This window comes from Scardinius erythrophthalmus (assembly GCF_964197995.2).
Source record: "Scardinius erythrophthalmus genome assembly, chromosome: 19".
Taxonomy (NCBI): Eukaryota; Metazoa; Chordata; class Actinopteri; order Cypriniformes; family Leuciscidae; genus Scardinius; species Scardinius erythrophthalmus.
The window spans coordinates 1,436,753-1,455,000 of NC_138239.1; the positions used below are offsets into that span (position 1 = coordinate 1,436,753).

General features: G+C 39.8%; 1 protein-coding gene across 1 annotated transcript in view; it reads right to left on the bottom strand.

The window, feature by feature from the left end:
* Window positions 1-18,248, bottom strand: part of LOC308679742 (ryanodine receptor 3) — a 187,170-nt gene that overhangs the window by 115,317 nt on the left and 53,605 nt on the right. The window contains exons 22-30 of the mRNA XM_081347395.1: window positions 15,078-15,181; window positions 12,125-12,208; window positions 9,762-9,921; window positions 9,366-9,513; window positions 7,902-8,104; window positions 6,872-7,046; window positions 3,826-4,034; window positions 1,684-1,883; window positions 296-362 (exon numbers count right to left, since the gene is read on the bottom strand). Of these exons, the coding sequence (XP_081203521.1) occupies window positions 296-362; window positions 1,684-1,883; window positions 3,826-4,034; window positions 6,872-7,046; window positions 7,902-8,104; window positions 9,366-9,513; window positions 9,762-9,921; window positions 12,125-12,208; window positions 15,078-15,181 (1,350 nt within the window). The remainder of the gene's footprint in view (window positions 1-295; window positions 363-1,683; window positions 1,884-3,825; window positions 4,035-6,871; window positions 7,047-7,901; window positions 8,105-9,365; window positions 9,514-9,761; window positions 9,922-12,124; window positions 12,209-15,077; window positions 15,182-18,248) is intronic.

The window sequence follows — 18,248 nt, forward strand, 5'->3', positions numbered from 1 at the left end:
GTTATAGTTATAGACACTTTATATTTATCGTTATCGCTATATTTATCATTACATTTATCATTGTTAGAGTTATTACTACAGTTATTAAAGCTTTGTTATAGTTATAGACACTTTATATTTATCGTTATCGCTATATTTATCATTACATTTATCATTGTTATAGTTATTATCGTTGTTTTCTTGGTGATGACAAATGAAAAACCCAAATAAAAGAACCTAAACAAAACATCAAGAGCTTTTTATTCTTGTATGAACCATAAATCATAGGATAGGAGAAGTGCGCCGCTGAACTCACTGAGGTTATGCTGCTATAGTCCGTTCTTCTGCCTTCATCCGAGTGTTTCATGGACTTCACCGGATGCCTTCAGAAACATTCACAGCACAAACACACTTACTATCTGAAGCTCTGATAGAGATCATTATAGACAGCAAGAGGATTCATTTCTGTTTAAAATCACTGACACTGAGAGAAAAAGCCTCGGAGAACGAACAAAATATAAGCCAAAGTGAAGTTCGTTTCGGGACTTGCCAGAAACGTTTGCTTAGAACACCTTAGAACTCTCATTGGTCCATGGTGATGATGCAATAAGTGGGTGTGGCTTCCTGATGTAAATCTTCTCCGGGTCATTTCTCCTGTTCAGTCTGTCGAGGGTAGACGCCAGTAAAAACATGAACACACTGGAGAGACACTTTATAGTAGAAACTGAAGCGACACTGACACTGTTTTTCATGTTTAATGGGAAGGTTCACCCAAAAATTTCTTTCATCATTTACTCACCCTGATGTCATTCCAAGCCTGTAAGACCTTTGTTCATCTTCGGAACACAAATGAAGATATTTTTGATGAAATCCAAGAGCTTTCGGACCCTGATAGACTGCAGCGTCATTGGCACTTTCAAGGCCCAGAAAAGTAGTAAAGACATCGTTAAAACGGTTCAACCTTAATGTTATGAAGCGACGACAATACTTTTTAACCTGCCGTTTGACCTCGACAGACTGAACAGAAGAAATGAACCGGAGAAGATTTACACCTCAAAGAAGGCGGAGCCTCAGAGCCACACCCACCTATTACATCATCACCACGGACCAATGAGAGTTAAGAGGTGTTCACCTGTTCTAAGTTCACATCTAGAAGCTTCAGAAGCACAGAGTGGCTGCGTTTCCATTACGTTTCCATTACCCTTCAAATTGCACCAATTGAAATTGCGAAATTGAAAATACACCCAATGGAAACACGTCGATTTCGCAAAAACTCCCGTATATCGCAAAAAAAAAATTTCGCTCGCATGAGGAGGTTTTTCAGGCAGTTCGGAAAAGGAATATTTTGCAAAACTGCAATGGAAACAGTTTTTGCGCATTTACAGTCACCTGACGTAGATGTCACGGTATGTTTGGACAGAGGACGAGACAGAGTTCTTTATAAAACTCATAAAAGACAACAGTATTACGGGAATAAGGGCGAGCAGAACAGAGCAAACGGATAATTCCTAGGATAATTCCTATCCATAGGAATTAACTGAAAACGCTCGCTCTGCTCCGCACCGTTATGAATGCCCGTGCGGACATGCGCATTTTAGTTTTGCTTTCAAATTAGTGATTTAAAAGCCCCTGCCGGTGACACCGGTGTCACACGTCGATTAACCGGTGGGAGAATATCCTCAACGTCACATCCCTTTCTCTGACCTGTGTTTGACCTTGAGTGGTTCCTCCTCGTACAGGCCGTTCACACTGACGTGAGATGTGCTCCTGAAGCTGGAGTGAAACTCCACAGGCATGCTCAGTCTGCAGAACACCATCTCAGCGCTGACGTTCTGACTCCCAAACATCTTATGGCTGACCTTCAGGCAGGGCGGGCTGTCGACGGTCCCGTCGATTCTGGTGACCTGCAAACATCAGTTTCAGTTCAGTTTAGAAAAGCACATTTGTGATCCGATCCTGGATCACAAAACCAGTCACGAGTCGCACGGGTTTATTTGTGGCAATATCCAACAATGCCAAAAATCATTAGGATATTCAGTAAAGATCATGTTCCATGAAGATATTTAATAAATTTCCTACCGTAAATATATAAAACATGTATTTCTGTGAGTGAATGCAGCACAATCGTGAACATAAATGAACAACTTTAAAGGAGATTTTCTCAATGTTTAGATTTTTTTGCATCCTCAGATTCCAGATTTTCAATAGTTGTATCTCGGCCAAATATTGTCATATTCTAACAAACCACACATCAATGGAAAGCTTGTTTATTCATCTTTTATGTGATATCCCAATCTCAAAGAATTTACCCATGTTACTGGTTTTGTGGTCCATGGTTGCATTTGATTAATGAGAGCAACAAGGCTGACCAAAGTGCTGTACAGTACAAAATGAAAAGACCATAATATAACAGACAAAAGGAAACAGAGAAGAACAAAACAAGACATTACACTGTATTAAAAGCCAATGAAAAAATATATGTTCAAACATGACGAGATTCATGCAAAACCAGCATAGAAAGAAAACGTTCTGGAACATTTCGTTCCGAATTAAGGCTACGTTTACACGTGGATGGCTATTTTCATAAACGGACATTTCACCCCTCTTGGTTTTCAAAAATAACATCGTGCACACGAACCCGTGTATATGCAGTCAAGAGCATGCCAAACTTGTAGGTGGCAGTGTAACGAGAAGCTCAAACCCACGGTAGCCAATCAGAATCCCGAAAATAGTCACATTCTGTGACGTCGCTGCCTAAAACTCAGTTTTTCTCAGTTTACAAACGTGCAAACGAAGTTATCCAAAATCTCCACTCTGGCCGGAGTTTTTAGAAAGAATCGTTTTCAGAGGCGAATTCTCCATTTGCGTGTAAACGAAGGGCACAAACGAAGGGAAATGTCTCCGTTTTTCAAAATAGCCATATATGTGTAAACGGGGCCTAACACAAATGACACTGTGAGATCCTAGGGGAATATTTCAGGAACAAAATCAGTTCAAGTTTCGATTTGACCTTCATCCTTCCCTCGCACTTTGTAATAAATCTTTCCCTCGCTGGTCAAAATGACCCGAAGCCCTAAAATAATACTTTTTCTTTTTTTTTGTCCAGAAAGCTTATTTTATTTAATTTTAATCATATTTTTTCAATTTTTTTGTTATTTTTATTTTATTTACCTTTAAATTACTAGATTTGATCAATGAATAATAAATAAATAGTAATTTAAGCACATTCCTCACATTCTTTCAAATTAAATTCAAAATAACACAATTTCAAGCATAACTCTTTTATTTCAGCTCTAAATATCTTACATTGGGTGTCTTTGCCAACCTCTTGTGGAAAAATAATAATATAAGATGATATTTCATGACTCTAGATGGCCTTATAGCACTATATGAGCTGTTCCTCTGGGTCCTAAACTCAATTTCTTCAGTGTGCATTCAGATACACATGTAGACATTATAAAATAATTTTTTGGTAAAGTTTTAGCATTTTTAGTTTGAATTTTGAGCATTTTTATGTTTTTCTATGTGTACCGAAGCATTCCTCGCATTCCATTCATTTCTAAAGGGGTCAAATTGAGGGAAGGATTTGTTACTTATTTAAATTCCAACCACAGAAATCCTCGAATCCATCCTTTTTTTTTTTGTGTGTACTCATGGTTCAAGTGCAACAAAAGTCCTAGGATCTTGGACCCCTCTGATGAGCTCTCAATAATAATAATAAAAAGAGTTTCGGGGTAAAAATGACCCGAGGGAAGGATGAGCTAAAGGTCCATTTATAGCGTTCAACCAGTGGGATCCAAGAGTCACCGATCAATAATCGATCAGCAGAATGAAGCTCGTCCTCACCGCGATGTGATGATGGTCTTTCGACACATTGAAGAAGGTGGGCAAGCGTTTGCTGAACCACATGGTGACCTCACGGTTCATGTTGACGGCGAACGGTTCGAAGCCCTCCTGCAAGCCACACATGGTGTAGTACTTAAACGTGCTGGCGTCCTTCCCAAGATTCATGCGGCCCACCTGAGAAAGACCTAAACTACAGACCGGGATGAAACCTACGAGAGAAGACAGAACAGTTTTGCGTTCAGGGGTCTTTAAAGGAGTAGTTCACTTTAAAATGAAAATTAGCCCATGATTTACTCATCCTCAATTCATCCTATGTGTATATGACTTTCTTCTTTCAGACGAATACAATCGGAATTATATTAATAAACACCCTGACGCTTCCGAGCTTTATAATGGCAGTGAATTTCAACCAATCAGATTGAAGCTCAAAAATCTATTCATGATAAAAGTGCATCTATCCATCATAAAAGTGCATCTATCCATCATAAAAGTGCATCTGTCCATCAGAAAAGTGCATCTGTCCATCATAAAAGTGCATCTATCTGTCCATCATAAAAGTGCATCTATCTGTCCATCATAAAAGTGCATCTATCCGTCCATCATAAAAGTGCATCTGTCCATCATAAAAGTGCATCTATCCATCATAAAAGTGCATCTGTCCATCATAAAAGTGTATCTATACATGATAAAAGGGCATCTATCCAAAGTGCATCTATCCATCATAAAAGTGCATCTGTCCATCATAAAAGTGCATCTATCCATCATAAAAGTGCATCTATTCATGATAAAAGTGCATCTATTCATGATAAAAGTGCATCTATCCATCATAAAAGGGCATCTGTCCATCATAAAAGTGCATCTATCCATCATAAAAGTGCATCTATCTGTCCATCATAAAAGTGCATCTATCCATCATAAAAGTGCATCTATCTGTCCATCATAAAAGTACATCTATCCATCATAAAAGTGCATCTATTCATGATAAAAGTGCATCTATCCATCATAAAAGGGCATCTGTCCATCAGAAAAGTGCATCTATCCATCATAAAAGTGCATCTATCCATCATAAAAGGGCATCTGTCCATCAGAAAAGTGCATCTATCCATCATAAAAGTGCATCTATCTGTCCATCATAAAAGTGCATCTATCCGTCCATCATAAAAGTGCATTTATCCATCACAAAAGTGCATCTGTCCATCATAAAAGTGCATCTATCCGTCCATCATAAAAGTGCATCTATCCATCACAAAAGTGCATCTGTCCATCATAAAAGTGCATCTTTCCATCATAAAAGTGCATCTATTCATGATAAAAGTGCATCTTTCCATCATAAAAGTGCATCTGTCCATCATAAAAGTGCATCTTTCCATCATAAAAGTGCATCTATTCAGTGCTCCACACTGCTCCAGGGCTTAATAAAGGCCTTCTGAAGCGAAGCCATGCATTTGTATAAGAAAAATATCCCTATTTAAAACTTTATAAAGTAAAATAACTAGCTTCCGGTCAAACGAACATACGGATTTGACTTAAGTCTAAGCGCAACTCATGCGAGTAATGCGACGAACTGCTGATATTTACGCTACGCATGACATCATGAGTTGTGTAAGTTGCGCTTCAGGGGTTTAGACTGCGTTTGTTGATTTGGCCGGAAGCTAGAATTTGACCTTGTAGCGTGTTAAATATTACAATTTTTCTTACACAAACTCATCGCTTTGCTTCAGAAGGCCTTTATTAACCCCCCGGAGCAGTGTGGAGTTCGTTTATAATGGATGGATGCACTTTTTTGAGCTTCAATCTAATGGTTGCAATTCACTGCCATTATAAAGCTCGGAAGTGCCAGGGTGTTTATTAATATAACTCAAGATTGTATTTGTCTGAAAGAAGAAAGTCATATACACCTAGGATGACTTTTGGGTGAGTAAATCATGGGTTAATTTTCATTTTAAAGTGAACTACTCCTTTAAGGCATTAAAAATCAAACCAGCAGCCGCGTTTCCACTGTCTTTAGGCCTTTCTTGATCGGGCCTCGTCGGGGCTTCCTCTGGGCCAACGACCAGGGTTTTTCGGCCCGACGAATACCTTAGTACAAAACGGGTCAGCTCGGCTTGAGGAGTGATCATGATCAGAGGAGTTTACGCGAGTCTGGAGACGACAGCGCCGGATGATTCCATATACCAGCTAACATCAGCATCAAAGACTTTAAACATCATTTTAGCTCAGCTTTCAGACAGCAGGGAGTGTTCGAATACCTTCTGTTTCTGATCAAGGCAGAAATATTTATACACAATGCAAAAGACTATGCGCCCTAACCATTACCATAGTAAACATGGTAAATATAACCATTTGAAGAAATCAGACAGGCTATCACAGTCAGTTTTTATTTTATCTGTCAGTACGTCTCGTCTCTTTACACCGGACTGTTTGACATCCATATTTAGCTCCGCATACGTCATAAAATAAAGCAACTCCGTTTTTTCAGGAGCTTCCTCTGTTTCTCTGACTGGAACTACAACTGTATTGTGAGAGAGCGCTAAAGCTCCTCCAGTCGTATTTCAGGTGGAAAATTTGTAGAAATGATCTACAAATAAACAGAAACAGACGCACCCGAATAAGTACGTGTGACCTCTTTCTTTTGTGAAATAACGGTAAATACCACTTTATTTCTGTGTGACTAATGTGCAGTCTTGACATAAGTTACTTTATTATGGTCAATTAGAGTAAAACATCGACGCTTGGGTTTTAAATGTTTACGTAAACAACAAAAATGTCGACAAACTGCGGCTTTTATCATGTTTGTTTTGCAATCTCGCTAGTTTCCAGTGATTTCTTTCTGATTCATTTTCTGATAAAACTTCCATTTGTTGGTGAAATGATGGGTTTGTGTGGCGCTGTTCCAGAGAGGCGTGTTTCAGTGAAGCGCTACGGCCCGACGGTGGAAACGCAGTGTGGTTTCGGGCTCGGTGCTCCAGATTCGAGGCTATTGGCCCCGCCCGCCCCGCACTGACCCGACAGTGGAAAAGCGGCTGGAGATTATGTTCTCTCTAACCATCCTCTATCTCAAAGTCGGCGAAACACAGCTCAGAGCCCTTGTTGGTGATCAGGATTTCTCCGTTCAGGGTGAAGATCATGGATTTGTCCTCCATGTTGATCATACAACCCACGACGTCCCCCGAGTGCCAGCAGCGGCCGAAGAGACGACTGCCCATGTGGAGCCGGTGACCCTGTGAGAGATCAGAGATCAGAAACCGTTTGTAGTGACAATGACCTTCCTGTCACTTAGAGGTGTTTTAGGATTATTTGAGATCCACACAAAACACTTCCAGTCCAGCACTGCACTCATCCCTTTATATGTCACAGTTCCGATGCCACAACACATGTAATCCACAAGTTTGCATGTCCACATACGATCCTGACACGCTCAGAAATAGTTTGCTTCCCTCATTAGTTACACCGGTCTTCACTTCTCTCTGGCTACCGATATACCCGTTAAACCCACACTCCCCCCAGTGTCCAACAGTGGAACTACAACATGTTATAGATGGAGCATGATGGCTCGTTAGTCCGATGACCCTGTGAGTCAAGTCACGTCTCCTTCATTTATACAGCGCTTTAACAATATAGATGTTTCACAGCAGCTTTACAGTGATAACAGGAGATTACAGTAACAGAGGTTGTTTTGGCTTTACAGCAGATCTAGAATAAAGTTATTGTCCAGATAAAGTTAGTTTTGATTCACTTCCATCGCAATGAACATTAGTTATTAGTCTGATGACCCTGTTGTTGTTGTGCGGATGAACGGCCAGAACACATTAGGGGTTTTATGTTAGAGCGGTGTTGTGTAAGCGGCCCCTAAGTTAATCACTTCTGGACAATAACTTTATTCTAGATCTGCTGTAAAGCCTAAACAACTGTTACTGTAATCTCCTGTTATCACTGTAAAGTTGCTTTGAAACATCTATATTGTTAAAGCGCTGTATAAATGAAGGAGACTTGACCCCGTGAGAGATCAGAAACCGCTCTAAAGCGTTGATCCGGTTCTGCACGGGTCTGAACGGCTCCAGCGTTTCCTCACTCACCCGATGGCCATCGAACACATAGGCCTGGTCATCGGTTCCCAGCTCCAGGTCGGGCTTGCAGCCGGGTCGAGCCCAGCCCACACGCATGTCTCCGCCCGTCACCACCTCGAACTCGAAGTACCACTTCCCCGTCTTCACCGCGTACGTTCGCTCCACACGGAAGAAGCGGATCTTATCGATGCTCAACCTCTCCACCACGTGCCCTGCCGAGAGGAGGACCGTGAGAGACCCGTACACCAGTACAAAAACTACCAACAAGTATTCATTACTTCAGTGAGCTCATTGTTTCTGCCTTAAATTATTACATTGTTTAATTTAATACATTTTTAGCTGTTATTTTGTATATGTACATTTCTGAAATACATAACTTAGACAGTCTCTTCTGATAACAGATCACTCTAAACTGTAATGTAGACTCATGTATTTTCTGTGAAGCTGCTTTGAAACAGTGTGTATTGTGAAAAGCGCTGTACAAATAAATGTGAATTGAATTGTTACTGTAACATCAACACCCAAAGTGTTTGTTCTCTTTTACTGTTCTTCTGTGTAAACCGATGTGAGATGAACTTATAGCCCATTGAATTGGAAAAAATTACAATTATAAATATTCCCTACCATGTTTTTTTCATTTGCATATCTGCAGTAAACAGTGCTAGTCATCACTAGCTAGTGTCCTGCTGTCAGAAAACACCATGTGTCCACATATCACGTCAGATTTATCTTTATCATAGCTTGTGACAGTAAGTTCTGGTAATTAAACTACTAAAGAAAAATTATTTTTTTAGCTTGTTAATATGGAATGCCAAAGCTGCAATAACTAAGTACAAAAACAAACATACAAAGAATAATAAATAAATAAACAAACAAATTTTGTCTAAAAACAAAATGAATAAACAAAGTAAATAATTAACAAAAACTGTAAAAAATGAATATACATAGAAATGTAAAAAAAAAAAAAAAAAAAAATTATATATATATATATATTTATATATACACACACACACAAAGAAAATGTAAAAAAATAAATAAATGAATAAACGGAAATGTAAAAAAACTGAAAGAAAAAATAATTAATTACACAAAGAAATGTAAAAAAAACCTAATAAATACACAAAGAAAATGTAAAGAATAAAAAATGTATACATAAATGAATACATAAACAGAAATGTCAAATAAATAAATAAATAAATATACAAAGAAATGTAAAAATAATAATAAAAATAATAAATGTAAAAAACTAAAATATACAATATACAAAAAAAAAAAAAAAAAAAAATTATCTAAAAAAAAAGTTATTAGAAGATAAGCAGCATTCTACGTAATGAAAAGTTCCAGATTTTTGGGAATAATGGTTTATTACTTCTAATTAACTGAGACGTAATAAAAAGTTCCAGATTTTTGTGAAACGATGGCTTATGATTAGTGATTTAGGAAGGAGTGCAGTGATGTTCTCTCGTTCCTCACCCCCGTCCTGGTCGGGCGGCTCCACGTTGTATCCGTATCCGATCAGCGTGCGGATGGCTTCCCGGAGGCTGTCGCGGTTCGACTTCTTCGTGCGCTCGTCGAGTAAAGCATACGGCACCAGACGAGGGTTACGCTTGCTCTTCACATCCTAGACAGAGAGAGAGAGAGAGAGAGAGAGAGAGAGAGATGCGCTGTCATTGGCTCTGAGGGAAAAACACCAGAGACTGCGATTTGTTCCGATTGGACGCTCAACGCTTCAAGCTAATTGAGGAATTAATTGGCCGTTTGTCTTCATCATGAGGCCTTTGCGAAAGTGATGTTTAATTGTGAGGCAGTTCTACAGGGACACAAGGGAAACGGCTGCTTTGATATCCCAGAATGCTCTGGGCTTCTCACCTGCTGTATGCCGTAGGTCCAGCCCTGTTTGATCCGGTCTTTGGCCCAGACGTTGTGAGCGTTTTCGGCCAGTTTATCCACCAGCAGCTCCTGAGCGCTGCTCAGTTTGACATCAGTCAGATCCAGCGGTGTGGGTTTATATCCGTTAGACATCATGTAGCTGAAGAGAACACACACACACACACACACACACACCCTTCTAGGTAACATTTACAGTGATAAAAATGAGCTGCGAAATCAATGCAACTTTTCATTCACCAGACCAAAAAATGTAAAGAGGCTGTAAAGAAGGGTTATTGTTGTTAACTAAAACTGTTAAAAACATGTTTGTTAATTGAAATAAAGCTGAAATAAAATGAAATATAAATATTTGATTGAAAAAATAACTTGCATTAAACTAAAATTAGAAGTGCTCTAAAATCACTGCACTGTAAATAAATAACTAAATCTGAAATAAAGATTAAACCTAGTGATTTAAAAAATAAAAGAAATAATAAAAATGACAAGAGCACATAACATAAAATGAAAACTGAAAATATAAAATTAAAAGTTAATTAAAAATATTAATAAAAATTATAATAGTATATAAATAAAACTAAAATATCACTGTTGTAAAGAATGGTTAATTTTTCTTAATTTAAATAAATGTGAAATAAAATAAATTTTAAATGAAAAGAAATTACACAAAAAAAAAAACTAGAAGTGCTGCCTTGGTTGAAGCTGTAAAATCAGTGGTGTAGTCTACGTGATACGCAGGTATACGCCGTATACCCACTAGAAAAGGCCAAGGATTTGCGTATACCCACTTAAAAAAAGCGTGAGGATACGTATCAACTTCGTTTTGTGTCAGAACTTTCACACTTTCATTCATAAATTCACCCCGTCTGTGTTTGCGAAGCGACGGATCGAATCGCGGAATCCAGTCACAAATGGAACTTGCTATATAAAGCAGAACGTCACGGAATTTGGCTATTTTTGAACGAATAAATCAAAAGTAGGGCTGTACAATGAATCAAATCTCGATATGGACTAGTGTCTATGAATATTAAAGTTAAAAGAGACTGCAATTGTTCTAACGTTACGCGTCTCTGGGAATGAGCGCTCAGTGTGTGCTCCACTACACACACACACACACACACACACACAGAAGCACGCGTGACTCACGCTCGTGGTGTTTTCAGCGTTTCACTGTATTGAGACATGATGTAAGCTACACATGTGCATTTCATCGCAGAGCTGCTATGAGAGTCACTTGATGAGAATTTCACCATTTCATTTGATAAAACTATCGTCATTCATTCGTTTTATATACACACAGAAACTGTTATGTCTTTACGACAACCTGTCAAAATAAATGTTCTGTATAATTTGAAGAAATTATAACAGAAATATATTACTATTGCACAGAGTATACTTCAGGCCTAATAATAATAATAATAATAATAATAATAATAATAATAATAGTTTATTAAAACACACAGAAACTCAAATGTCTACAACCCACCAAAATAAAAGTTCGGTCTAACTCAAATTAATTAGAAAGAAATTGCACAGTAAAATGTATTTTAAAATAAAAAAAATTTTCAAAAACACCATTTCTAAAAGTAAATTTGTATTTGTGCCTATAATGCTTTAAAAAAAATTGTTGAAAATTGTCAACTGATAAAACCTGTGCTTCAGGGACCATATTCATATAACATCTAAGGCTAAAGGTAGCTCTTAACTGACTGAGTTAGATGGTGATTAACACTAAACAGTAGAAAATCAGTCCAGTCTCCCCAGCTGTAAATGTCATTGGCTGTTAAAGTCTTGTGTTGCTTATAATAAATTGACATGTTGATAACACTTAGTATTTCATAATGCTCTCAATTTACATGTCGATGCATACTGTATGCATTAGTGAGTGTGGTGGTGCTTATGGGGTGACGCTCTGGGATGGGTGAGTATGCGGCGGGGGGGGGGGGGGGGGGGGGTGTTATATTAGAGTATACTCACTACAAAAAACTAGACTACACCACTGTGTAAAATTACTAACTGCACTGGAAATTAATGAATCAATTAATAATAAAATGAAAATACTGAAAACATGAAAGCTGATCAAACTATTGATGAAAACTGTATCAGTATATAAATAATAGTAAAATAAGGCTGTTGTAAAGACGAAAGAGTAATGTTATTAAACATTCTCTATAGATATAAGCAGATAATCTGCGATGATGGATATGAATCAGCTTCATGTAAGAGACAGTCATTGTGCACAGAGCTTTATAGGCTGGAATGAACGTGATGTTCTGAGACGAGCATCTGGTGCGGCGGCGCACCATCTGTGGCCTGCGATGTCTCATACATCACTTCACACTCACTTCTTCGGGAGTTTGAGTTTTTTCAGCTCCTCTTCAGCGTTGACTTTCACCTGGACCACATGACAACCCAAAGCCAGAAGAGTCCTGAAACACACACAGAAAACACAACATGCCGGATAAAACCTGCACACGGGGACATGTGAGAGGTGTTTGCAATCACAGAGCAAGAGCGTAAGTGGTTGCCAGGGTGTTGCTATGTGTTTTTTTGCAGGTCCAAGTCAAACGAGTGGTTGCCAGGGCGTTGCTAAGTGCTTGCTACGTGGTTGCTACGTGGTTTCTTGGAGGTCCAAGTCAATTGAGTGGTTGCCAGGGCATTGCTATGTGGTTGCTAGGGGGTTTCTTGGAGCTCCAAGTCAAATGAATGGTTGTCAGGGTGTTGCTATATGGTTGCTGTGTGGTTTCGTACAGGTCCAAGTCAAACGAGTGGTTGCCAGGGTGTTGCTATGCGGTTGCTGTGTGTTTTTTTGCAGGTCCAAGTCAAACAAGTGGTTGCCAGGGCGATGCTAAGTGCTTGCTATGTGGTTGCTATGTGGTTTCTTGGAGGTCCAAGTCAATCGAGTGGTTGCCAGGGCATTGCTATGTGGTTGCTAGGGGGTTTCTTGGAGCTCCAAGTCAAATGAATGGTTGTCAGGGTGTTGCTATATGGTTGCAATCTGGTTTCGTACAGGTCCAAGTCAAACGAGTGGTTGCCAGGGTGTTGCTATGCGGTTGCTATGTGGTTGCTATGTGTTTTTTTGCAGGTCCAAGTCAAACAAGTGGTTGCCAGGACGATGCTAAGTGCTTGCTATGTGGTTGCTATGTGGTTTCTTGGAGGTCCAAGTCAATCGAGTGGTTGCCAGGGCATTGCTATGTGGTTGCTAGGGGGTTTCTTGGAGATCCAAGTCAAATGAGTGGTTGTCAGGGTGTTGCTATATGGTTGCTATGTGGTTTCGTACAGGTCCAAGTCAAAGGAGTTGTTGCCAGGGTGTTGCTATTTGGTTGCTAGGTGGTTTTGTACAGGTCCAAGTCAAAAAAAGTGTTTGCCAAGGCATTGCTAGGTGGTTTCTGACAGGTCCAATTCAAACAAGTGGTTGCAAGGGCATTAGTTAATGGTTGCTAGGTGTCCAATGTCCAAGTCAAAAAAGTGGTTGCCAGGGCGTTGCTAGCTGGTTTCTTACAGGTCCAAGTCAAAAAAGTGGTTGCCAGGGCATTGCTATGTGGTTGTTAGATGGTTTCTTACAGGTCCAAGTCAAACAATGGTTGCCAGGGTGTTGCGATGTGGTTGCTAGGTGGTCTCTTGCAGGTCCAAGTCAAAAAAGTGGTTGCCCGGGCGTTGTTATGTGGTTGTTAGTTGGTTTCTTACAGGTCCAAGTCAAACAATGGTTGCCAGGGTGTTGCGATGTGGTTGCTAGGTGGTCTCTTGCAGGTCCAAGTCAAAAAAGTGGTTGCCCGGGCGTTGTTATGTGGTTGTTAGTTGGTTTCTTACAGGTCCAAGTCAAACAATGGTTGCCAGGGTGTTGCGATGTGGTTGCTAGGTGGTCTCTTGCAGGTCCAAGTCAAAAAAGTGGTTGCCCGGGCGTTGTTATGTGGTTGTTAGTTGGTTTCTTACAGGTCCAAGTCAAACAATGGTTGCCAGGGTGTTGCGATGTGGTTGCTAGGTGGTCTCTTGCAGGTCCAAGTCAAAAAAGTGGTTGCCCGGGCGTTGTTATGTGGTTGTTAGTTGGTTTCTTACAGGTCCAAGTCAAACAATGGTTGCCAGGGTGTTGCTATGTGGTTGCTAGGTGGTCTCTTGCAGGTCCAAGTCAAACGAGTACCTAATGAAGCACTCATTTGAGCACTAGTAATAGTGAACAGCACTGCTAACAATCCCTGTGTTCTGCGAGATCCTGCACTGGAGACTGCTGTATCAGCAGAGAGGGAGTAACGCAGGGTGCAACAGTGTGTGTCATCAGAGGTTAATGAAGGTTTGGCAAAACTCATATGAAGGTTAATGATGAAGTTAAGCACACCCAACTCTCGAATCATAAACAGACATAAAGCAGAGCTGAGAGCAGCGATTACAGGACCCAGTACAGCCTCCAGCACAGCGAGCAGCTCGGCGATTACACACACCCTTTCTGAGATTAAAACACACACACACACACACATATTTCACACTTCTTCAAGATGGATTCTGGTTCTGAATCATTTCTGATGCTGTGTTTTTATGGAAGTGACATTTCCAGTCTTTGGAGAAAAAGTTGGATACACACCTTTGCACACTCACACACACAAACACAGACAAATACATACACACACACACACACACACACACACACATATTCACATACTCACTCACAGACATACATACACACACACACACACACAATCACACACACACACACACACACACACACACACACACACACACACACACACACACACACACACACACTATCACATACTCACTCACAGACATACATACGCAGACACACTCACACACCGACACAGACACACACACACACACACACACACACACACACACACACACACACACACACACACTCACACACACACAGATGCACACACTCACTCACTCACAGACACACACACACACACACACAAACACACTCACACACACACAGATGCACACACTCACTCACTCACAGACACACACACATATTCACACACATACTCACACACACACTCACACACACACTCACACACATACTCACACACATACATACATACTCACATATTAACAAATAAATACACACATACATACTCACACTTACATACTCACACACCGACACAGACACACTCACACACACTCACTCACACACACACACACACACACACACACACACACACACACACACACACACACACACACACACACACACACACACTCACACACAGATACACACACACACACTCACTCACTCACACACACACATAAGTAACACACACACACACACGCGTGTGCTGGTCTTACTTCAGTGTTTCTGTGGACATCTGTAAGTTATAGTTCCTCTCGGTTTCTGGCAGTTTGGAGAAATCCACGAGACACGGATGCTGACGCTTGTTATCCTCTCTGATCTGAGGAGCGAACACGCATGAGTCAGCAACACACACAGACGGCAGGAGAGAGAACACACACGTGATGAACGTAAGAACACATCTGGATGAGAGGAACCACAGGAGACCTGACGCTTGCTGGAGATCATTATTATACGAGAGAATGACAGACGCATTCTGCACACGCGCACAGATAATCAATCTACCAGAAGCATTGTGGGAATGTCATGAGTGTCGCAGAGCTGATGAGGTCTTTCATTAGTCATAAACAGAGACAGACACATGCACGATCTCAAATTCATATTCACTATATTATGGATTTAACTGCACTGACACTATCAGATGATCTGAATAATGAAACTACTGTCTTCTGTAGAGCCGCTCTACAGCTTGTGTCATAACTGATGCAGTTTGTAATGTTATTTTCCTGTTTATTAATGTGAAGCTGCTTTGAAACAATCTTGTATTGAATAAAGCGCTATAAATGTGTGTAAGAAAACTTTTCCTGGAAAAAAAAAAAAGCTTTCTAGTTTATTTTGACTGGGAAGCAAAGATAAAAACCTTTATAAAACTGTGTTGTGTTGAGTTTGAGTTGATCTCTGTTAATGTCACTTATATTAAAGATGCATTGAGGCATAAACTGTACAGTAACTGCAAAATGACAGAGATTCAGATCAAATGAAATAATGAAAACAACTGCAAAACTAACACAAGCGAAAGGAACAAAATTCACTGCAAAGGATTGAAATTATGATAATAAATAATGCATAAAATACCAGAAAATAACAATAAATAGAGATGTTTAATTTAATTTGAATAATTAACCAATATTTTAATTGAAATAACTGTATTCAATTAAATTAATTAAATAAAATTATTACTCAATATCTGTGGGTGACATGTATTATTTTTTTATTTTTTTTTATAAGGGTTATTAACCCTAACTAACCCTATAGTAAGTACATGTAGTTTCTTAAAGGGCCCCTATTATGGATTTTAGAAAATGACCTTTCATGTAGTCTCTGAGTGAATGAAAACATCCTGCAAAGTTTTAAATCTGAAAGTGCACCGTATATAAAGTTATAGGGCCCTATCTCGCACCCAGCGCAATTGACTTTGTACACCGACGCATGTATCATTCCTGTTTTGCACCCGCGCACAGCGGACTTTTCCCTCCACAGACGCACGTCGGTAAATTAGGGAATGAACTTGCGCTCCCGGGGGCGGTTCAGGGAAAAGAGGAGGCGTGTTCCAGCGCAAACGTTCCCTGGTGCTATTTGGCAGCTTCAGAAAACAATTCCTCCACTGACTTTTCCACTTTTTAGCTGGAAAATAACTTTATTAAAGAACCGCTATAAAGCCAAAACAATGTCTGTTACCCTAAATTATACGTTTGTCACTGTAAAGCTGCTTTGAAACAATCTACATTGTTAAAAGCGCTATATAAATGAGGATGACTTGACTTGACTAGACCAGGAAAACCTAATCTAAAGTCAGTGGCGCATGTTATTCAGAGGCTATTTTAAGGGCGCATGCTTGGCCATAATGTAGCGTGTGCACAACGCACACACACTTTGCTTCTCTCATCTACACACAGACGCAGCAGTTCTCATTTTTAGAAAACCATACATTATTACAAGGAACAATATTAACACACGAGGGAAATCATTGTTGTGTCCATGAAGATGTGAAAAAATAGGCATAAATCTAGCTTACACATTTACCCAAATTATCATACGCCTGTTTAACCGAAGCTAATCTGGGTGTGTTTCTCCATCCCCAATGTCACTTCTCTGTGTTTTACGGCCCTGACGAGAACGTCGGTCTCCTCGGCTGTGAACCGCTCCTGGCAAATCCGCCGTTATAATAGCAATCCGCCATGGAACAAGCGCGCCTGCTCTTAAAGGGAATGTGAGATGTCGCTCTGATTGGTTTATTTCACGTTACGCCCAAACCACACCTATGAGTAATGAAGCGACCTCAGACCAACACATTTTAGATTTGCGAGATCCGCCCACAAAGTTACTTGCATTTAGTGTTTGATACTTGCGTTTCAGATTGTTAAAATAGGGCCCCTTGTCTTTCAAAAGTAAGAGTCAATTAAATGAATTGTTTTTCAAACGAGTCATTAGCCGTTTCGTTGTGACTTGTAGACTTGATAGACTTGTGTCACATATCGTTGAAAAGGTCTCAACTAGCAGATTACACAAGCATTGTATTCGTTTCAGTTAGAGACCAAACTATACCAAGTATTTGTATGAAAAAGTGCCGCCCCAAACACAACATGAGACAACGATGTGTAGATCACAGAGTGACACTGACATGATGCTACGCTAAAGCAATAGGGCTTCTGGGAATGATCAGAAGATCTGGTCGTAGTGTTTGCCAACAACATCATCTGTAAGTTCAACCAATGGACACTGGATCTCGGGTGTAGTGGGAAGAGGCGATGTGTAGAGACTAAGGCTGCCCCCTAATAGTCGATCAACCGTTAGTCGACTAGAAGCGGTTTATACGATCAACAATTTATTAGTCGGTTAGTCGCAGAAAAAAAACCTCCACAGAAAGTGGCGAAATCACGCCGGCTGTGACGGACACATCGTTAATGGACGGAAATCCAAACATTCGCCTATCATCATTTTTGGTCATATAGATAAGAGTAATGCAAACTGTAAAAGTCTAGTTTTATTTCTTTAAACTCACAATAACAACAAAATGTTGCGCTTTTGTACAATAAAGAAAACAACCAGGATGTGCTTTCTGACGCCTTGGTCTCAGTCACGGCACGAACCGAACCGATGCCTCACAGACATAAGAAATATATCTATAGAAAGCTTGTAATGTCTACTTTTAAATAAACCAATTCAAATGGAAAATAAATATTCTCAGATTATGTAATCCGATTATGACGATTATGTAATCCATATGAATCGAGCATATAGGCGGAGATTACGAGTCAGAATCTCTGCAGCCGAAAACACAGAAAATATTACCAGTAAGTTATTAAAATATTTAGACAGTATCCTTCAGTTTTTCCACGACACACTCGTAATCATTATGTTTGCCAGTGCGCTGTGGTGAGCTTTAT